Source organism: Narcine bancroftii, chromosome 7 (assembly GCF_036971445.1).
Source record: "Narcine bancroftii isolate sNarBan1 chromosome 7, sNarBan1.hap1, whole genome shotgun sequence".
Classification (NCBI taxonomy): domain Eukaryota; kingdom Metazoa; phylum Chordata; class Chondrichthyes; order Torpediniformes; family Narcinidae; genus Narcine; species Narcine bancroftii.
Window position 1 is genome coordinate 170,593,471 of NC_091475.1, and position 24,041 is coordinate 170,617,511.

The window sequence follows — 24,041 nt, forward strand, 5'->3', positions numbered from 1 at the left end:
ACACCATAAATCACATTAGCCATGATATACACTATTTCTTTTTCACACATATACAGTGACTTTTTCTCCCCCCCCCTTTCCTCCCAAACCACCCCCCCACCCCCCCCTCTCATCCATTTTAGGTATACAATCTAGGTTGCATTAAGCCAGTCAGACAATGTTGTCATTCAACAAAATTACACCAGAAATTCTACTGAGTCCATTCTTTTCTTTCCTTCTCCTTCCATCAACTTAGGTAATGTTTGTCCCCGGTAGGTTTTCGCTATTGTATTTAATGTAACGCTCCTATACTTGTTCGAATATTTCAATATTATTTCTTAACCTATATGTTATTTTTTCTAATGGAATACATTTATTCATTTAAATTTGGTAGTTTCTTCCTTTTAGTTTGGTTATGTATTCCATTAATATTTAAAGACATATAGTTCAGTGTAGCCCTTTTATATTTTGTTTATCTTCTCTTTCCGTTTTTCCATCATTACCTTTCCTCCTTTTCCATTTCTGTTTTCTTATTTTCAACTCTTTATAAGACAACATTCCTACAACATCCAACATTTTCCTTATTCTCCTATTTCTATCTTATTTATCCCCAATCTCCCCTTCACCTCCTGAGTTGTCCTTTATCCCTTGTCGGACAACCACATCTCCCCTCTCCATTTGGATTTGCGAATCCACTCGCAAGCGTCAACTGATTTTGCAGTGACCGCTATTTCCCCCCACCCCGCCTCCCCCAGAAAAGATTTCACTTTTCATATGTCACAAAGGTCACTCTTTTAATTCACTCCTTATTCTCTCTATTCCATTACCTTCCCTTATTAATTCTTGTCTATACTATCTATATTTTCCTCTAAGTACAGATACATTCATGTATGCTCATTGTCTATTCACTCTTATACCTCTTTACCCGCATACATATCAATCGTGATCATTTTTACTCTCATTACCCGTCTTCATCCCTCAGTGTATTTTTGTCTTTACCCACATACATATCAATCGTGATCATTTTAACTCTCATTATCCGTCTTCCTCCCTCAGTCTATTTTTGTAATTGTTCTGCAAATTTTCGTGCTTCTTCTGGATCCGAGAATAGTCTATTTTGTTGTCCTGGAATAAATATTTTCAATACCGCTGGATGCTTTAGTATAAATTTATACCCTTTCTTCCATAAAATTGCCTTTGCTGTATTGAACTCTTTTCTCTTCTTTAGGAGTTCAAAACTTATATCTGGATAAATGAAGATTTTTTGCCCTTTATACTCCAGTGGTTTGTTGCCCTCTCTTACTTTTTCCATTGTCTTCTCCAGTACCTTTTCTCTTGTAGTATATATTAGGAATTTTACTACAATAGATCTTGGTTTTTGTTGTGGTTGTGGTTTAGAGGCCAATACTCTATGTGCCCTTTCTATTTCCATTTCTTGCTGTAGTTCTGGACATCTTAGGGTCTTAGGGATCCACTCTTTTATAAACTCCCTCATATTCTTGCCTTCTTCATCTTCCTTAAGGCCCACTATCTTTATGTTATTTCTTCTGTTATGGTTTTCCATTGTATCTATTTTTTGAGCTAGTAGTTCTTGTGTCTCTTTAGTTTTTTTATTAGATTTCTCCAATTTCTTTTTTAAGTCTTCTACCTCCATTTCTGCTGCTACTGCCCGCTCTTCCATCTTGTCCATTTTCTTTCCCATTTCTGTTAAGGTCATCTCCATTTTATTTATTTTCTCTTCTGTGTTGTTTATTCTTTTTCTTAAATCCTTAAATTCCTGTGTTTGCCATTCTTTAAATGACTCCATGTATCCTTTAATAAGAGCAAGTATATCCTTTACCTTGCCTTTCTTTTCTTCTATTTCACCGTACTCTTCCTCTTCCTCTTCTTCTTCCCCTGGCAAACCCAACATCTTAAGCCAAAGTATGCACCCTCCTTCCCAGAATTGGAAGGTTTCTGTTTAGAGTTGCAATGAACCCCAAAAATTCTTATGCTGTAAATTCTAAATAAAGCTTCTTTTTTCTTTTTCAATATTTTTATTGAATTTTGTATAATTGTACATTCATACATAAAGGAATTATGCATAAAACTAATACAAACTGTATTAGAGCAAACAAACACAGTATGTCAGAAAAAATATTTTTTCTTATGCAACAGTATTATTCATAGGCAAATTGGAAAAAAGGAAAAGAGAGGAAAAAAAAGAATATAATTAACTAATTAAACCCCAAGTTGCATGGCAATATAGAAAAAAAATTGCCAGTAGAAATAAAAAGAAATACATAATCACAAGAATCGCAAAGAACCTGATTAAGATACCCATGAGAGCTTTTTTCAAAAAGTTGTTATTAATGATTCCAATCAATATAAACTTGTATTTAAAGCTACAACCAAAGTGAAAGACAATGAAATTACATCAAAGATTCACACCCGGGTCTCTAATGCATGCACATGAATATTCATACACCCTCAACTAAAAAATAAAATGCGTGTTTCACGCCTTAATGTCTCAAGTATTTCTAAGCAATAGCATCTGAAATAACAAAATAATAAAAGAGCAATGAATGTATAAATCTCCATCTACCCTCCATTTATTTACATTTGCAGGGTTAATAGAACAAACAGCCGAAACACATACACAGCCAATTTTAAAGTTTCTCACCCATAGATTGTACTATATGCATCTTTATTATTATAATCATTTGTCTTCTTTCCCATGGTCATCTAATAACCTGAGCGCTTCATGTGCATTTCATGTGCAAATAACTATCTCGGCTGCACCATTTCATCAGATGCAAGGATCGATAACGAGATAGACAACAGACTCGCCAAGGCAAATAGCGCCTTTGGAAGACTACACAAAAGAGTCTGGAAAAACAACCAACTGAAAAACCTCACAAAGATAAGCGTATACAGAGCCGTTGTCATACCCACACTCCTGTTCGGCTCCGAATCATGGGTCCTCTACTGGCATCACCTACAGCTCCTAGAACGCTTCCACCAGCGTTGTCTCCGCTCCATCCTCAACATTCATTGGAGTGACTTCATCCCTAACGTCGAAGTACTCGAGATGGCAGAGGTCGACAGCATCAAGTCCACGCTGCTGAAGATCCAGCTGCGCTGGGTGGGTCACGTCTCCAGAATGGAGGACCATCGCTTTCCCAAGATCGTGTTATATGGCGAGCTCTCCACTGGCCACCGTGACAGAGGTGCACCAAAGAAGAGGTACAAGGACTGTCTAAAGAAATCTCTTGGTGCCTGCCACATTGACCACCGCCAGTGGGCTGATATCGCCTCAAACCGTGCATCTTGGCGCCTCACAGTTCGGCGGGCAGCAACCTCCTTTGAAGAAGACCGCAGAGCCCACCTCACTGACAAAAGACAAAGGAGGAAAAACCCAACACCCAACCCCAACCAACCAATTTTCCGCTGCAACCGTGTCTGCCTGTCCCGCATCGGACTTGTCAGCCACAAACGAGCCTCAGCTGACGTGGACATTTACCCCCTCCATAAATCTTCGTCCGCGAAGCCAAGCCAAAGAAAGAATAAGTAATTAACTAAGGTAACAAATACAAATCATTAATATTAAGATAAAATTAATGTATTTAACTTAATATTCTCATCCAAACAAGTAATTGTAATAAAATTAATAGAAAGAGAAACAGATAACTATAAACCAAATAAGTATGTTACCGCTTTGAATTAACAAAAGGAAGAGAACAGCCAAATTTCGCCCAATCAAGGAAAAAAAATTCAAAAACCAATTAACAGTTCATGCAATATTTGATGTTGAGGGCAAATCTTACAAGAATCTTCATGCTTCTACTGAATTCAAAAACTTCTTGTGACCATCGAAGGGAGTTCTTCGGAGGTGTGCTGGATATAACAAAACTGGCTTGAATCCTTTCTTGTACAGTTCAGCCTTGACTTCTTTACATTCTAAATGCAGATTCATCATTTCAGGATAGAGATCATCCAGAAATCTGGTCTGTTCTTCATGATATTGAAGAGTTCCTTTCTGACAGGCTTCATGAATTGCGAGATCTTTTATTTGGTAGCGATGAAGCCGAGAAATAACCGAACGTGGGTTGCAAACCTGGAGCTGGCTTGGGAATCAAAGAGTGGTATGCTCTGTGAAGCTCAGGCTTGGAATGAAAGAACTCCTTTCCAAATACTTCCAGAAGCATCTCTGAAAAGAAGTTGGTCAATTGACCAGATTCTGTATTTTCAGCCAAGCCTAAAATTCAAATATTCTGTCTTCTGCTTCTGTTCTCCAAGTTAATTTTCCAAAACTTTTTCATGTCTAAATGTAACTTCACATTGACTTTCTTTAACGGTTTCTGTAATCTTTTGTTAAAAGATCAGAAATGGAGTCCATAGACGGAGTAGTTGTCTCTTCCTCCTTTGTCATTTTTTCCAGCTTTAGCACTCCTTGTAGCCATTTTAAAATAATTGGCAATGATAAGTAACAAGGGATGAAAGTATAAAGCACTTTGGTTGAAATGTTAGAAATGAATGAATAGAAGAGATATTTTAAAATAAAACAGGAGCACCTAACTACTGCTGCTAACCCATGGAGTCACCAGCCGGACGTCCTCAAGAATTATTGAATTTTAACAGCTCAGATTGGTTAATCTAAAAACCCTTATAATATAAAACCATTACTCTTGAAAACAAACTATGTATTAGATACATTTTTATAAAATTCAGCCTATTTTATTTAAAAAAGACATTTGGAAATATATTTACTCACTTTCTGTACAGCTGAATTGCTGACACACGAGAATACAATGGAATTATGTAATTGCACATCGAATGAAGAGTTAGAAGGGTACAGCGTTTTAAAGATTGCTTGAGGGTGAATTGCAGCAGGAGTGAAATGATCCTGTTTAATGTGATCATCATTTTAAAAAAAAATAAATCATTAAGGAATGTTTTCTGATTGAATTAGTTAGTGCATACCATGCAGCAATCCTCTCTCCTCAGGAATATGTGGAGTGTTTGATCTATGATAAAACCTACGTGCAGCCTAAATCAGGTAATATCTAAATCATATGTTCTATTTTCAGAAGCTACCTCCAGAATGCCAAGTTCGCTGTGCAGACCTTATTATTGGAGTACTTCAGTGTTATTGTGATATTGGTGTTATCAGCGAGGATTATGCATGTGCATCTACCCTATTTCAAAAGGCAAAGGTACTTACTTGAGTTCTGTCTTCTATTATAAATTTAGAAGCTGAGTGGCATGCCAATGTTCTTTTGTCAAACTTCAATTCAAACCTTCCAAAATAATCATGGGGAATGTTCACAAACACTGTTATTCACAAACATTGTTATTCCCTCCAGAAGAAAAAATTGTTAAAACTACTAAGATATAACTATGTGGTTGACTGGCACAGTAAAATTAGCACACTCTTAGCACTCGGGCTGGATCTGAGTTTGGTTGATATTACAGTACAAATCAGATTATCCAAAATGGTTGGGACCGGGTCTATGTAAGATGCATGGTTATTTTTTGGATAACTGGTCATCTCTTTAAAAGACCCCAGTAGCAACAGCAAATCACTTGTATCAATGCTCAACAAAGAACAAACATCAAGTGAAGGCTTTTTAAGCATTAAAATTAATGTTTAATTATCATTTTTAAAAAAATGCCAGCTGCCACCAATCACTGAGACCTCCTAACCACTAATGCTGATTTTTTTCCCCCCTGACATATCACTGCTGCTGCTTATCCGCAGGGAGGTTTCCTGTGCCAGTGGAACACTCACTGGCAAGTCAGAGGGCTCCTGTCTCCCCAGTTGCCAGAGTCCTGACTCCAAATCCTCCCCTAGTCCAGGAGAGTCCGGTATGCATGTGCAGTAGTAGGCCAAGGGAAGGGTTCGGAGTCAGTGTCAAGTGTGCCGAGGAGGGAATGCCACTGAGCCCAAGGTCCCACTCCTGTCCAGGAAGCCACTCTCCTTGATGCTTGCGTTTGGGAGACAGCGGCTTTCAGTTTGAGACAGAAAGTTGGAGAGAAAAGTCAATAGGGGAATTTAAAGAAGAAATGGAATGAGAGAGGAGAGGGAGTTACCTGAAACTAGGACAATCGTTCTAATTTCATGTCGAGTGAATTTTTTTTCAACCTGTTGGGTCAGTTCGACTCATAAAAAAATTTGGATAAATAAGGATTTCTGATTGTGTCGGTTATCTTCATTTATCTGAATTTTTTTTAAAAATCCAGATAAATGAGGATTTTGGATAATCAGAGTTGTACTGTAGTTGTTTGTGACTATGTACCTCGAAAGTTTGACTGGTGTTTGAAATGACTGTCTCCTCTACTACATTAAGATTATGGACATTCTGTTGGGTGCAAAGGAGATTTACCAGTGTGTTGCCCTTAATGGGCCAATGGGCCTACTTCTTCTATTTTATGAAATTCATAGATCTTTTAAGGTCACCACAGAGTTTGATAGACAGTTAAGAAGGTGTATGGTGTTCTGGGTTTCATTAATCAGATTGAGTGAGTTATGTTGCAGCTCTATAATTCTGGTGAGACTACACTAAGAATATTGTGTTCCGTTCTAGTCAACTCTTTATAGGAAAAATGTGGAAGCTATGGAGACAGTGCAGAGGAGATTTACCAGTGTATTGCTTGGATTGGAAAATGTGTCCAATGAGGCAAGGTTAGCAGAGCTAAGGCTTTTCTCTTTGGAGTGAAGAAGGCTGAGAGGTAACAATAGAAGATTATGAGAGTCATAGATAAGGTAGGCTATAAACTTTGTCCCCAGGGTGGGAGTAGCAAACACCAACAGACATCTGTACAAAGTGAAGGGAGAAAAATTTAGGGGAGACATCGGGGTAATTATTTTTAAAACAGTGAGTTGTAGATGCCTAGAATGCATTGCCAGGGGTGGTAATGGAGGCTGGAACAATAGAGACATTTAAGAGACTCTTACCAGGTATATGGATGAAAGAAAAATAGAGAATTATGAAATAGGGAGGGTTTAGGGTATTTTTTTAAAGGCATATATAGGTCAGCACAACCTCATGGGCTGAAGGACCATGCTGTAATGTTCTATGTTCTTTAACTGTTGGTCTGTACATTCACTTGCTTTTTCTCTTGTCTCCTTGATTAATCTTTCCATGGCAAGCACAAAGGTATGAGTAATTAATGAATAATATTGTTTATTGTCAAATACATACTGTAAGTACATTTGTACAGATGCACAGAAATTCTTGCTGCAGCTACAACAGGTATGCAAGATATACCAGCTAAAATAGTATACATTAGATTTCCACAATATTGCCAAGAGAATAAAAAAGACAATAAATATAAAATAATACCTCAATAAATATTCATAGTTAATGCAAGAAAAAAAATGTGATAGTATAAAAAGATCTTTTGTTGGTCATAGACTAGTTTTATGTTTAGAGTAGAGCGGGGAGGTTCAAGAGCCTGATAGGTATTGGGTTAAAAAATGTTCTTGAACCTTGAGGTGCTGGACTGTCTGAAGGTAGCAATGAGGAGAGGGTGAGACCAGAGTGACAGTAGTCTTTTATGATGTTAGCTGCCTTCTTAGGGTAGCTTGTTTTGGTACTTTCTGCATCCTGTGTTCCTGGGCACCCAAGTTCCCAAATCAGGCCATGATGCAACCATTCAGTATGCTTTCCACAGTAAACCTGTACAAGTTTGATAGGATATTCAGCACCATGCCAAATCTCCTCAGAGTTCTTGGAAAGTAGAGGCATTAGTATGGTTTTTTTGCAGTTGCTTCGATGTGCTGCAGGAGAGCTCTCTTGATTTTTGGACTCTCAGGAACTTAAAGGAATTGACCTTCTCCATTGTATTCTTGCTTGATGAATGGTGATAGCAGAATCAGTGGTCAGAAAGTCTCGTGGCCTGCAATGTGGATCTTACTGATGTGAACCATCCTGGCCTGGCTCTCTAGTGGAGCTTGATAATGAATATGAAGCCTTTTTAATTTATTTGCTTAATCTGTTTTCATAAAGATTGAAGAAATTTGCATATAAATGATACAAGTATTCAAGACATGGCATGAAGTGTTTGAAAATGTCCTTGGGCAAGAAATTTTTTGTTAAAATGTTCTGTTTGTCTCACAGTTTGAGATAAAATTTCTCTCCTTATTTTTTAGTCTTTTATGCTGAATATTGGCGAATACATTTCTACAATCGGAAATGAACTTAATGATGAGATGAAACTCATCTCTCTGAAAACATTGGTTAATGTGTGCACAAAATGCCTCCACTCTCACACAAAGGTATTTTGCCTAACTCAGTCAATTGTCTACAATGTGTTGCGTTAATAAATTCAGCCTAATTAAAACTCCGCAATCACGTATAAGCTGGTTTCTGAATTTGTTTTATTTTAGTTTCAGTTACGAGCATTCAGTCATTGAAACAGAGATCCTAGATTGAAGTCCCACCTTAAGATTCAACAGAGCAAATTAACAATGCCAACCTCATGACAAATTAATTTGTTCTATATTCTTCTATCAATGGTTCAATTTGATATACAAAAGGTGCCATTTTATTACTCAGAGAAAAGCAAGATATTGTTTTGAAATTATTACAAAAGCTGTTAAGTTATGAATGACTTGAATTGCATCAATCAGACTTTATGCAAATTCTTCCATCCATTTTAAAGAACTATTCAAAATAATAATAAAATATTTCATGGTATTCATTAATGGCTGAATATATTTCACTAGATTAATTATGGATAGTAATTGGGTGATTATTCAATCAAATAAAGGAATTATAGCAGGTGTATAGAACAATATACAAAAAACTGATGTTAGTGGAGAAATTGGCTTACAGACAGTTCTTAGGAATAGAACCATTATATATCCTGGGAACTGTTTATACTCTTCTTTCCTCAGTTAAAAATAAGTTAACTGATTAATTCTACCAATATAATGAAGATCTTGTTACCTCTACTGTAAATGGGAGCCCATCCATTCCAAAATAATTAAGGCAAAGGTCTGGGTATTAATGAAATGCATATTAAGTGTTCTATTCGTGCTCTTTCTCTCTTTCATTGATATGAGACTGTTTCTTTTTAAAATATCTTTATTAAGTTTAATTTAAAAAAAATATGTACACATATAGATCCAATACATATGCTGGAATACAAGAAAAGACAAATAGTTTGTGCATTTCAAATAAAACCTTGATCATCTATAGTTTAAATTGTGTGCACCCTTCCAAATCAAATCATTTGCATATTAAGTGTTCTATTCGTGCTCTTTCTCTCTTTCATTGATATGAGACTGTTTCTTTTTAAAATATCTTTATTAAGTTTAATTTAAAAAATATGTACACATATAGATCCAATACATATGCTGGAATACAAGAAAAGACAAATAGTTTGTGCATTTCAAATAAAACCTTGATCATCTATAGTTTAAATTGTGTGCACCCTTCCAAATCAAATCATTTGCATATTAAGGGTTCTATTCGTGCTCTTTCTCTCTTTCATTGATATGAGACTGTTTCTTTTTAAAATATCTTTATTAAGTTTAATTTAAAAAATATGTACACATATAGATCCAATACATATGCTGGAATACAAGAAAAGACAAATAGTTTGTGCATTTCAAATAAAACCTTGATCAAATATAGTTTAAATTGTGTGCACCCTTCCAAATCAAATCATTTGCATATTAAGGGTTCTATTCGTGCTCTTTCTCTCTTTCATTGATATGAGACTGTTTCTTTTTAAAATATCTTTATTAAGTTTAATTTAAAAAATATGTACACATATAGATCCAATACATATGCTGGAATACAAGAAAAGACAAATAGTTTGTGCATTTCAAATAAAACCTTGATCAAATATAGTTTAAATTGTGTGCACCCTTCCAAATCAAATCATTTGCATATTAAGGGTTCTATTCATGCTCTTTCTCTCTTTCATTGATATGAGACTGTTTCTTTTTAAAATATCTTTATTAAGTTTAATTTTAAAAATATGTACACATATAGATCCAATACATATGCTGGAATACAAGAAAAGACAAATAGTTTGTGCATTTCAAATAAAACCTTGATCATATATAGTTTAAATTGTGTGCACCCTTCCAAATCAAATCATTTATATCAAAATATTAAAAAAAAGGAAAAAGAGAAAAAAGCCCTAATAATCAAACACCTCCCTCTAAACAAAGCAAACTTGCATAAGGAGACAAAGGACAACACTCTGAGACCAGACAGCGTTATTCAGGAACATCCAAACACCTGAGTTCATTAAATTATGGTAATATGACATGAATGGGCCTGAGATGGTTTCCATTAACCCAAAAAAGTTGATTTGTAATGACCAGTTTCTTGTTTCAAACGAGAATTTAAGTGTGAATGTTATAGTCTTTTCTAATCTGTATGTGTTTTTAGTTCTACTATGTATTCTGTCTATTACTATAAAGATACTATCTGTCTTTAAAATGTTTCAAAAATGGGCCATAAAATTCTATCTCTCTGAAATTAAATATTTCTTTCATCACTTTAACAGCATTGGCCAAGAAAGAGCTCATCTGTTCTCTTCCTTCAAATATTCCCAGCAAGATTCCTGAATGACCTTGTGCAAGTTTGCAGACAGCTGGTAAAAGACCAATTGAATGTTGTTAAGGTTGAAAGACTAATATTTGCCTGTTTGTGTAATCTGAATTTAATTTATTTCTTCGTTCAGATGCCTTGCCGTTCGGCGTGTGTAATCATGTCTCTCCATCCATTACAGTCTCTGACCCTCCGAACTGTAGTTGCTGCTTTCTAACTATCTTTTAAATACAGTTCACAACAAATGAAATTATGTAAACGTTATTGCACATATCATGGTGTCACTTGTTTTTGTGCTGCCCTTCTTTGCTTTCACCCCTTTCATGGACTTTTATGATCACATTTCCCTTTTCACTTCCATCTGGTATACATTAGAAATTTATGGAAAAAAAAATGACACTTGCCATTCAGACAATGTCCATCAGGAATTTTTACGACAAATGTTGAAATCCTCTACTACATAAATTTTATGGAGAATTTTGAAGTGACGTCTTTTTTATCAGAATACTTTTGATTTTTTTTTTTAAGTTTCTATTTTCTGTGTAGAGAAACGCCAAGATAATTTGACCTACTCAGGTACTCAATCCTTTATCCGGAACCCTTGGGGGACAGTGTGTTCCGAATTTCAGATTTTTACAGATTTCAGAAAGCCCACCCGAATTGTGCTGCAGTATCCACCCCCACCCCCTTCCAGTCACCGCGGACAACACTCTGAGACCAGACAGCGTTATTCAGGAACATCCAAACACCCAAATTCATTAAATTATGGTAATATGACATGAATGGGCCTGAGATGGTTTCCATTAACCCAAAAAAGTTGATTTGTAATGACCAGTTTCTTGTTTCCTCCCCCAACCGTGGTCGCTCGGCCGCCTGGATGTCTCCCCTGAACACTGGTCCTTCGGCCGTTTTGCTCCCCCCCCCCCCAACCGCTGGTCCTTCAGCCACCCCCACCCGACCGTTGGTCCCTTGGCCGCCGTCCCCCCCGACCGCTGGTCCCTCGGCCGCCGCCGTCCCCCCCGACCGCTGGTCCCTCGGCCGCCGCCGTCCCCCCGACCGCTGGTCCCTCGGCCGCCGCCGTCCCCCCGACCGCTGGTCCCTCGGCCGCCGCCGTCCCCCCGACCGCTGGTCCCTCGGCCGCCGCCGTCCCCCCGACCGCTGGTCCCTCGGCCGCCTCCGTCCCCCCGACCGCTGGTCCCTCGGCCGCCGCCGTCCCCCCGACCGCTGGTCCCTCGGCCGCCGCCGTCCCCCCCGACCGCTGGTCCCTCGGCCGCCGTCCCCCCCCGACCGCTGGTCCCTCGGCCGCCGTCCCCCCCCCCCCGACCGCTGGTCCCTCGGCCGCCGTCCCCCCCCCGACCGCTGATCCCTCGGCCGCCGTCTCCCCCCCCCCCCCCGACCGCTGGTCCCTCGGCCGCCGTCCCCCCCCCGACCGCTGGTCCCTCGGCCGCCGTCCCCCCCCCGACCGCTGGTCCCTCGGCCGCCGTCCCCCCCCCGACCGCTGGTCCCTCGGCCGCCGTCCCCCCCCCGACCGCTGGTCCCTCGGCCGCCCAGCAGTCTCCCCCGACCGCTGGTCCCTCGGCCGCCCAGCAATCTCCCCCGACCGCTGGTCCCTCGGCCGCCGCCGTCCCCCCCCCCGACCGCTGGTCCCTCGGCCGCCGCCGTCCCCCCCCCCCCCCGACCGCTGGTCCCTCGGCCGCCGCCGTCCCCCCCCCCCGACCGCTGGACCCTCGGCCGCCGTCCCCCCCCCCCCCCCGACCGCTGTTCCCTCGTCTGCCGTCCCCCCCCCCGACCGCTGGTTCCTCGGCCGCCCAGCAGTCTCCCCCGACCGCTGGTCCCTCGGCCGCCCAGCAGTCTCCCCCGACCGCTGGTCCCTCGGCCGCCCAGCAGTCTCCCCCGACCGCTGGTCCCTCGGCCGCCCAGCAGTCTCCCCCGACCGCTGGTCCCTCGGCCGCCCAGCAGTCTCCCCCGACCGCTGGTCCCTCGGCCGCCCAGCAGTCTCCCCCGACCGCTGGTCCCTCGGCCGCCCAGCAGTCTTCCCCGACCGCTGGTCCCTCGGCCGCCCAGCAGTCTCCCCCGACCGCTGGTCCCTCGGCCGCCCAGCAGTCTCCCCCTTCCCCCAACTACCAGTCCCTTGGCCACCTTCCTCAACCGCTGTTCCCCACTTGCTGCATTTTGGAGTTTTCCAGATTTTAGGTGTCCAGATAAAGGATCGTGTACCTGTATAAGTTTGGAACCAGCTTCCAGTTTGTATGGTGGATGAGGAAAGATGCAAAAACAAGACTGAGTTCCTTTCTCTTCTTCATGTCATTAGTAGGGGATTACTGGTACTTGGCTACTATTAGTAACTTCTGAAATTATCTTATTAAAAATAGTAGTTTGATAGAAGAAATCTTGAGCAGTCTGTTGTCCCCAAACTTTCATTGCTTTTTTTGGTCCATGGAATGTTCATCCTTGTGACCAAATGTATTTTTTAAAAAGTGAGTTACTATTCCAATTCCAACATAATTATTTTGAGATTAATCCAGTCGTCTGCCTTGTTTGTCCTGAGCAATATTCTATTTCTGGGTGTGGTTTGCTTTGGATTATACATTATGTAACCAAACTCCATCAGCTTGCTAATGAATTCCATAGGAATTCAATGCCATCTATGTCCATTTTGACCACAGAAACAGTGAAGAACCACCTTTCCACACCCCCACATCCCCTGATGTTCCCATTCTTTCTGTATCTGAGGATGTTGGCTTCAGGAGAGTGAATCCAAAGAAAGCATCTGACCTGGAGAGTACCTGACCGAGTATTAAAAAATCTTCACTGACCAACTTGCCAATGTATTGACAGATAGCTTCATCAGCTCACTCTGGCAGGATGTGGTACACACTTGTTTCAAATAGGCGTCAATCATACCAGTGTCCAAGAAAAGCATAGTAACCTGCCTTAATGACTATCAACCAACAGCTTTGCATCAAGTGATGAAATGTTTTGAAAGGCTGGTGTTGAACCATATCAGCTCCTGTCTAAGTAGCGAAATGGATATATTCCAGTTTGCCAATCATAGCAACAGATCTATGGCGGGTGCCATCTCACTGGCTCTGCACAAAGCCCTGGATCTCATGGACAGTAAAGATGCATTCGTCAGAATTCTCTTTATCAACTACACTATCATCCCCTCAAAACTGATCAGAAAACTCCAAGACTTTGGATTCAACACCCTACTGTGTAATTGGATCATGGATTTCCTCATCTCTAGACTATGATCAGTGAGGATTGGTAAGAATATCTCCTCCACAATGTCCATCAGTGCAGGAGCACCACAGGGATGCGTTCTTAGCCGCCCCCCCCCCCCCCCCCCACTCCACTCACTTTACACCTACCACTGTGTGGCTTGGTATGATAATAACACCATCTAAAAATTTGCCAACAATGCCACGGTTGTGGGTTATATAAAGAAAGGTGAAGAGTCAGCGTACAGGAGGGAGATTGAAAACTTAACTGAATGGTGCACCATCCACAACCTTCACTCAATGTCACCAAAACTAAGGAACTGATTGCTGATTTCAGGAAGGGAAAGCCAGAGATATACAATCCAGTGATCATTGGGGAATCAGAGGTGAAGAGGGGGAGCAAATTTAAGTTCTTGGAAGTCACTATCTCGGAGGATCTTTCCTAGACCCAACATGCACATACGAAGAAAGCACATCAGCACCTCTACTTCTTCAGAAGTTTGCGGAGGTTCCATATGACACCAGAAACCCTGGCAAATTTCTGCAGATGTTTGTGGAAAGTGTGCTGACCAGTTGCATCACAGTCTATTATGGGGACACCATTACCCCTGAGTGTAAAGCCCTCCAAAATGTAATGGACACAGGCTAGGACATCACAAGCAAAACCTTCCCCACCATCAAGAACATTGACAGGGTACCCTGCCGTCGGAAAGCAGCAGAAATCATCAAAGATTCACGCCACCAATACATAATCTGTCTTCGCTTCTGCCGTCAGGAAAGAGATGTAGGTGCTACAAGACTTGCACAACCAGGTTCAGGAACAGCTACTACCCCTCCACGAGTCTGATACAACATACAACAAACTCAGGGACTCATTTAAGGGCTCTTACTTGTGCACTTTATTGATTTGTTTTATTCTGTCTGTATTGCACAGACAGTTTGTTTACATTTGTTATTTGTTTACATGTATATCCTGTTTACAGTTTTTTTTTTGCACTACCAATAAGTGGTAATTCTGCCTCATCTGCACATAAAAGAACCTCAGGGTTGTGTTTTGACAATAAATCTGAATCTAGTTTAACATATGTATGTGTGTGTGTATTAGTCGTTCAATTATATTTTTTCAAATTATGGCAAAGTTGTTTAATGGAGCACCATAGTGAAATAAACCAGGGACAGTGTTGTAGTGTTATTTCCATATACATACGATCCATCTTTAAATAAATATATGAACTATGGAACAATATAGCAAGTCTCACTCTGAAGGAAGAAAGGATTCTTTTTGTTGTATATAGAAATGCTTCAACACAAAAGTGTTGTTGCTCCAGGTGTCCTTGACAACTGCATAGACCATTGATTAACAGCCATGTTTTCCAGTCAAATAAGCTGGAAAGGGATTTTATTTTTTTGCTTAATTTTACACAGCCTTTGTAGGATAGTCCAATGTCAGAAAACATCCAGCTGTGCATAGCCTTTCATAGGTATGCAACCCAAACTCTAAAAGGGTAGTGACTGCTGTATCACAGCATTTATGTAAATAGTCTTGAGGAAGGAACAACCATTCTTTTGAAATGCATTTTTAATAATTTGCTCTGTCCACATTATATAATAATGTTGCTCATCATTAATCTTTAGTTTTCAGTGTGAACAATTAATTGTTCCTTACAGGTAACTCGCACTGGAAAATCACGTGATTCTTGTGAAGCAACAAATGATTTTCAAGATGGATTCATGAAAATAGAGGGACATGGGTCAGGAGACCTCTTTGATGACAGTGAAGACACAATCCTTGAAGGAGGTGACTATTGTGAAAACAGTGACTCGTTGGTTGGAACAGGTAAGATATTTATCAGATTAATAGTTAAATATTGGCCAGTGATGTATTTTAAGACAAGCTACCATAACTGAACAGTGGCAGGTTTATTTAACCTTGACCAGAGATATTTTGGTCACTTCCAGCATCCTTGGATTAACAAGAGAAAGCTTCAGCACATAGAATAGAGTCAAAGTTACATATATGTGATGCATTAATTTTACCTCTCTTTTCATTAAATAATTCTAGTTGAATTTTTATCATTGACTTTCAACACCCCTTCAGGAGCAAAGAACGTTCTATCTGAAGACAATTTGACAAAGCACGATTTTCTCCTTCTCGACATTCTCCAATTCCTCTGTTGTTGCACTGCCGCAGGACAAATGCATATTCTTTCATTCAGGCCCAGTGAGATTAGAAGAAAATTATTGTCCCTAATTCAGGACCACAACATTTCTAAATCTTCACACTTGCATATGGTAGGTGAAGCTGTATAACATTTGGTTTTTTTTGTACCTCTTGTGCAAATATCTACAAGCATTTTTTTGGCTCCATCTCTAAATATTTCAGCCGATAAATAGAAATCTGCCTCCATATTTATGAGAAATCAGGTGAATTTTACAAATTATTGCTTGATAGGAAATTGGAAATTTAGACCTGATTCTACCCACTCCTAGTTACTTTCTTTTAATGGCTATGTTTTTTAAAAAAAATCCTGTGTGACATTAAATAACAGAAACTGGCACCGTGCCAACAATTGTCACCATAACCTGGGATGTCAACAAATGGAATAAACTTTGTTTTATTCATTAAAAATATTATCAGTTTACCATATGATGAAGCAAGACTGGGGTGAGTGCCGCATTTAGATCATTGAGTGACTTATTGCAGTTTATTTCTTGACTTCTAATGGCCATGTTTGAGTGACCTTCTGTGAAACGCAGTGTAAATATTGAGCACTCCTGCAAAACTAATATTGCGAAAAATCAGTACCCTCCAGCTATCATTCCTCAATATAATCATACTTTTCTTTATTCCATTGTTGATTATCTTTTTGGTATTCTTTGTGATTTCCTCCATTGGCAGAATAAAATTCCATTATTCATTTGATCTATCTCTTCCAGTAACACATTCCTATTGCACTTCAAGTGCAATAAGGATGTGGCACTCAAAGAGACAATGAATCACTCCATCATTCACAAATAACATCAAGCTTCCTTGGTTTGGTATAATTTGGTATAATTTTTCTCCTTATAAGTACATAGTTTGATCTTTCAAAAACTGATCCTGGAACCTTAAATTGAAATAAAGGCAGTTTCATGTGAATATTATTGTAAATTAAATGCTGGAATATGCACAAGATCAAGTTATCATTTTCAACTTCATTGCAGTATGTCGTCAATTTGCTTTTTCTGGTGTTATTTCTTGTTTAGAAGTATATCATGTGGTATATTTATGTTCCTACTACCATTGTAAATGGTGTCTGGTGATTCAATCAGTTGCACAGTAATAATTTGATACAGTTTTGTATCTTGCATTGTCACTAGAACTGACCTTGCTGATTTGTCTTGTGTGTAATCCTGCAGTACTTAATCCTGTTAAAAGAACTCCCATCAGAAGAAGGCATTCTAGCTTCAAGTGATTTTGCCACACTTCTTAACCCACTCTTGTAAGTGATTTTTTTTTTAATTATTTTTTTTTTGTTCTCAGAAACTGACAATTCAAGAATTTGAATGACAATTCTGAAATCTAGTAATTCTGGATTTCAAACTACCTCCTAACTTGTAAAGCTGTATGCAAGTCACGAATTGATACTGTTATAGAATAAGTTAATAAAATATGATAAAAATATATCTTAAAAGGGTAAGATTTTGAGATTTAGTTTTCAGGTCACATTTCACAAACAAACATCTCATTTGACATACAAGAGTTATGCAAAGGTAGACTTTATATCTACAATTGGCTTTGCAGAGACAATGGAAGTGCCTGTGAGAGTTTCACAAGTAGGTGTTAATGGACCAGTATGTTTGAACATTGTCCAGTCTCAAGAACTGAGAACTCTTTTGCTTTTAAATTGGTGCAAGAGTTTTAAATGTCTGGTTGAAGTTTGATGTCCTAAGAGGGGACATGTGGTTTTTCAAACAGAGAGAAAAAAATCCATTGTTTGTCAGAGTATTCTGCAACAGTTTGTGGTGAAGGCTGCAAGACCTCATTTCAAGGCGGGTTTTGAGTTCTGAGTTCAACCTATTCTAAATCTCTGTTGTCAATTGAAGAGGTTGAGGCTGGTTATTGTGTTTCTCCTGAAATAAGGGAAAAGGAAGAACTCCTTGTGGTAACCTGGAAGAAAAGGTTATCTTTTGGAAAAACCCAAGAGCGGGAAAGTTTCTTCAGTAAGACTTCAATTGCTAATTGAAGGAGATCAGTTTGTGTGTCCAATAAACCGACAAAGATCTTCCCAAATGGTAACAACTTAAGTTAAAGCACCAGGACCTGGTGAATTCTGTGCACAGTATGGAAGATTACCTGATTCTTGGAGAAGTGAAAGTGAATGATTGGACGGTGAAAAAGTAACTTTTATGAACACATAAGCATTATATACATGTACGCTTAGAATTAGAAGTGGGTTAAGTTAATAGTAATAAGTTAAGTATTGATCTTATTATTATGTATTAAGAAACTAAAACCAGTTTTTTTTAAGTCACCATTGTCTTGGTGAATTTCTGTTGCTGCTGGTTTTCGAGTCCTTTGGGCTCGTAACGACTTATACTATATACTTGAAATTCAGAGCATTGAGTTACCTAATGTGCTACCCCAGCAAGATGAATGAAAAAATATACTGTTGCAAATATCTCTTAAAGAGATACTATCGAATTGTCTGGTAATAGAGGCAATTTTCCATGTAAATCATTCAATGCAAAACATTTATGAAACAAAAATAAGATGTAATAGTCCAAGTTTGTGAACTTTAATTAAGTAATGTTTTCTCTTTTTTAAAACATGTATTTGATTAATATCAGAACTTAACTCCCAAGTAGATTTTGTTAGCAAGTATCTTATTCTAATGGACTGAATGATAGTTGATTTCTTGGGACGATAGTACTTCTAAAAGTTTGTTTCCCAAAAAAAAACTGTTTGACCCGTTTGTTGAAGAAGTTTATAAAAGTACATTATCATTAAACTAATGGATAGTGTATTTGATGAATTATCAATATGTAAAATGTGATTAATTTAAAATTTCTTCATTTTGGATAAATACTCAGTGTAACCCAGAATGATTTGTTTGTCTTTCAAATTTACATAAAATTCTACAACTTACCTCCTTTTATAACTATTTAATAGTTATAGATAAATGAATTACATGTATTTATTTGCAAAATGTACCATGGTAATTGCAGCTTCTGTGCTCTTCAGGGACTTGTGTTCTGCATATCGTTGCGATCAAGAAGTTTGTTCAGTGATACTGACGCACATTCTTCCATTACTGTCAGCACATGGTCTGGATTCATATGAAATGGCTGAAATTCGTGGAAAACTGCTCCAAGCAATTGCAGCATTCTGGCATGTAAACTTATTTGCACTTTCTCCTTTCATCAGATTATAAAAAAGTAATTATTTTTGTTGAAACCAAAATGTCTACTTCTTTTCTCTCCTGTTATATAATTGATTTACTTTTTGAAGTGAACTCATACAAAATAAGATATGGCAAGCTATTAGGAAAGTAAATGGTAAATTGGCATTTATTGTAATGTGTTAGTATGGAAGAGTAAATAAGCCCTGCTGCAGTTGTACAAAGCTTTAATAAGATTTCACAAGGTGTAATGTGTACAATTTTTATCTCTGTACCCAAGAATAGATATATTTTTCCTGGACAGACTACATTTTAGGTTCACGAGATTGCAGAACAAGGACGTATTGAGTTAAATGTTTTCTTTTAATCCTGAGATATGGGCCAGAATTTATTGCCCATCCTTAATTCAGCATGAACTGAGTGATAGTGTTAAGAGCTATAACAGGTTAAGGGTGACAGATTGAATTCCAAGTGGACTTTAGTGAATCTTTTTATTGTTAGTATTACAATGCCAGTTTTTAAATTCTGGAATTGTTTACTGGACTAAATTTAATTTCCCTATTTGCTTTAAGGAGATTAAAACTTGTGTATCTGAATCATTTGCCCAGAACTGAAGTTCAGACCAGTCATTTAATTTCAGTGTTATTGTACCCATGTTGTACTACCCTACCAAAACAGGTCCATCCTCCCTGAATAGAAGAATAAGAGTTTATGTCATTACAGGTGCTCCTGTACTTACAATGGAGTTACGTTCTGATAAACCCATCATAAGTGGAAAAAAATCATTAAATCGAATAAGAATACTGTACCTTCCAAACAACCTAGCCTACCTTAAATATGCTCAGACCACTTACCATAGCCTACAGCTGGGCAAATGTTTCTAAAACAAAGCCTATTTTATAATTCCACACTGAATAAAACAATTTTTAATCATACCATCGTAACTTTGAAAAATCGTTACGTTGAGCTATCATAAGTAGAGGATCATCTGTATGTGTAAGTCCTGTTTCTATTGACTGGAGGTTCAAGAACAAAAGGATAAGGAAGGTATTTACACCACTTAAGATTGACATAAAATGCTCAGAACATAGTGAATCTTCAGAATTTTTATATCTTTATCCTATGGGTGATAATCATTGGATGTTGTTGCAGAATAAGCGGACTGAAAGAAGACAATCTAGAGAATTAGGTGAGATATTAATTGTTGTTGAGGTTTGCTGGAGAAGTTCTATAGTTGACTCCTAATTATTTATTGTAGGCACCTAAGCAAAGAAGGAAAATGTAATGCACAAGTGAGAACTGCCCTAGTAAGATGCATGAAAGCCCTGATTGAGGTAAGTTCATTAAATATGTATGTTTATATTCAGGTAACAAATTTATGTGAATAATTAACTGTTATAACAGTGTACAAATAGTCACCATAAAACCCTGCAATAAAAAATATAAAGAATATAAGCAAGTGTAAGCTTTAAGTTGCTCAACATTTCAAGAAGGTTATGGCAATCCTCTACCTGAAGATCACTTTGTGCACTAATCTCCTTGGTCCCCAAAAATCAATCAATCTCAGGCACAAATATATCAAATACCTCAATATCAATGGTTCCATTAGGAAGAGAATTCCATAAATGTGCAATCAATTACCTGCATCATAATCTCATCTTGAACTACCAATCTTTATTCTGAGACTTGCTGGGATCTCCATCACCAATAATAGGCTCTCATCATCAATCCTGCCAATCCCCACTTCACCTCTTAGAGTTATTTATATCTCAGTGAAATTCTAATCATTCTTAAAGTTCCAGAAACTGTGGCAGAGAGGATCATTGGAGTTTCCCTCCCCCCATCGACGATATCTACTAGGATTGTTGTCTGAAGAGGACACACAAAATCATTGAAGACTCCTTCTACCCTGAACACAGCATCTTTCAGCCGCTCCTGACGGGGAAGAGGTACAGGAGTATCAGAGCCACCATCACCAGGCTAACAGCTTCTTCCCACAAGAATGCTGTATGATCAAAGGAACTGCTCACACTAACTATCCGAGGTTCTCATCTGTACAAAACAATATTTACTTATTTTTATAGATAAAATACTTGTCCTTCATACATACTGTTTGTCTTTATGTGTGCTATGAATGGTTGTATGTCTGTGTGTTTTGCACTGAGGACCAGAGAACACTGTTTCATCAGGTTGTTCTTGTACAATCAGATGACAATAAACTTAACTAGTGCTGGGAAGTGGTTGCTTGTTCAAGAAAAGGGAACAAGGATAAACCCAGAAACTACCATCAATTGGGAAGAATAGAATATAAATGAAGAAAAGTTATGCTGAATCTTTACAAAGCACTGATTCAGCTTCAGCTGGAGGTTGTGCTCTATCCTGGTTGCCTGTTTACAGGGATGGGTCCAAAGGAGTTTAACTGGAATGAATCAGGTAGAAAGATCGCTTGGAGAGGTCAGGATTATTCACCTTGCAGAAGGCTGAAATGTAAAACAATAAATGATGAGCAGCATGGTGGGATCAAACTCCATAGAGGTCACAGCTTTAACATAATAGGCATGAGAAATGTTATAAATGTTATAAATGAGAAATAAAAATGATTACATAGCATGTAGTTTGAAACTGGAATGTATTGCCTGCAGATGTGGAGGAGGCAGGTTTCATTGTGGCTTTAAGATGGAATTGAATCGATATATATGGGGGTGGGGGAGGGCACATTCCAAGTCCACAAAGTCTGTGGTAGATGAAGTTGCCCTGGTAGGATGAAATAGTCTCTTCCTGTGCTGTATGATTCAATGGCTTTCATACATATATACAATCAATCATGGATCCTTTGATGTTCATAATTCATATTAATGGGACACAAAAGACAAAGAAATGTACTGAAGGGTGCCGAGGCACAAAGCGAGCTGGGAAAGTCAGCAAATAGGAACAGATGATCTGTAAAATAACATTCACAGGCTGCATGAGCTAGCAAGATGGCAGATGGAGTGCAATGTGGGAAAATACAAGATTGTAAACTTTGGTAGGAAGAACAGAACACCAGAACAAACTGAAGAATTGGGTGTGTTAATTCAAGAGACACAGAAAGTAATCAAGTTTACAAATGGTACATTAAATTCAATTGCAAAAAAATTGGAGAATAAGAGTAAAGAAGAACACTTTAGAGTACAAGATACAGATTTGGGTTCCAGGTGGGCCAGGACTGAGTGAAACGACAAAGCTATAGCATTATCTGTGGAACGGTTTCTTCTACAGATGATTTGAAATAGGTCCAGCATCTCTGGAAGGCAGGCACTCGAAGCATTTCATAATGATGGAGGTCATTTCTACAGGGCAGTAGTCATTGAGGCCTGTTATTATTGCCCTCTTGGGTACTGGGATGACGGTGGCTGTCTTGAAACCTGCAAGATCGATGGACTGCTTCAGTAAGGTGTTGAAGATGTCTGTGAATACCTCTCAATTGTCTGCATAGTCCTTCAGTAACTGACCATGTATGTTGTCTGGTCACGCCACCTTGTGTAGCTTCACCTTGGTTAGGATTCTCCTCATCTCGGCTGCGGCTATGCAGGAAGCCCGTTCATTGGGGAACACGAAATTTTCTTTGGTATCATTCTGTTCTTCTCATCAAACCGTACATAGGTGTTCTGTCTGTCCGGAAGAGAGGCATCATTGATCTTAATTTCCCAGGTTGACTTGTGATCCGTTATAGTCTTGGTCCCTTACCACATGCTCCTTGTGTCGCCGGTGTCGCTCAGCTGTATTTGGATCTTCTGTCACTATCTCTGTATTCAAAGAGCATTGGCTATAATTTTTCAATGTCCTCACATTTTTCTCCTATATTTCCTTGAAAATCCTAGGATGCATCCTCTTGACTCCTGTGACTTACCTACTTTCAATTCTGCTGGGCAATTTTAACTTATCTCCAATCTCAACACTCTCCACCTTCACTATTATTTTGGAAGTACTCCCTTCCCTGGGGGAAAATAGGTGCAAAGTACTTGCATACTAGTTTAAATTTACCCCCAGCATCTATTTAGTCCTTACCTGGCTCCACTCCACGATGGATGTCACATATTTATAACCTGTCATTTGCAGCAAGTTTCTGCTTTATTTTGCTCTGTATCTCTGTGTATTCTTCCTTTGATCTTCATGGGAATGTAACTGAACTGTACCACAACCATCTCTTCCATTGTTCTGCAACAGTTTTGCCTTTCATTTTCATCACTAATTTACCTGGGCCAGATCCACCCTCTTTTCGTTGAAATTGGCATTCAGCTGATTAATTACTTTGGATTTTTTTCCTTGTCTATATCATAAGTCTTGGGTTAGCTCACTATCAACCAAAATATTCCCCAGCCAACACTTGGGTGCACTTGATCCGATTCATTCCCTGGAAACGGGTATACCTGTTCATTCTCTCTGATACTTCATCCTCACTAATAACTTATTCTCAACACATGGGACCATGATTTATGTAACAACTTTTAAGGATGTTTTTTGCTTGTGAAGAAGACCTAATTGCAATATTATCTTTTAATTTTAAACAATTCCATAATTTTATCAGATATTTTCCATGAATGTGTTACAGTTAATATGTGAATAATATAAACAAGTGATTTAATTTATTTTGACAGTCTTTGATGTTGGTTCTTTCTTTTTCCATAGATGTTGCTTGATCAGTTGTACTTCAAGCATTTTCTGATTTTATTTTTAATTGCTTTCAGTATTTGCCCAAATATGTTGGATTTTCTTTGATACTTGATGTCTTTATATAATGTTTAAACTGCAGGATGTAGTAGAGAATAGAATCACCCAGTAATTTTTTTTTTTTGAGATGTTGAATAGATCAACTTTGAATAAAATGTGCATAATAGGTTTTTGAAACCTTCAAAATTCAAATAAAA

The 24,041-nt window shown here is 38.6% G+C and overlaps 1 protein-coding gene across 8 annotated transcripts in view; it reads left to right on the forward strand.

The window, feature by feature from the left end:
• Positions 1–24,041, forward strand: part of atm (ATM serine/threonine kinase) — a 225,143-nt gene that overhangs the window by 69,325 nt on the left and 131,777 nt on the right. For 6 of the 8 annotated variants that reach the window (XM_069891269.1, XM_069891268.1, XM_069891270.1 and 3 more), the window contains exons 14-21: positions 5,049–5,174; positions 8,114–8,239; positions 10,489–10,578; positions 15,422–15,590; positions 15,852–16,045; positions 17,153–17,235; positions 18,978–19,124; positions 20,393–20,468. In XM_069891269.1, the coding sequence (XP_069747370.1) occupies positions 5,049–5,174; positions 8,114–8,239; positions 10,489–10,578; positions 15,422–15,590; positions 15,852–16,045; positions 17,153–17,235; positions 18,978–19,124; positions 20,393–20,468 (1,011 nt within the window). Of the gene's footprint in view, positions 1–5,048; positions 5,175–8,113; positions 8,240–8,350; positions 8,481–10,488; positions 10,579–15,421; positions 15,591–15,851; positions 16,046–17,152; positions 17,236–18,977; positions 19,125–20,392; positions 20,469–24,041 lie in introns of those variants that run through there. The other 2 variants (XM_069891275.1, XM_069891276.1) reach the window with 2 other exon arrangements.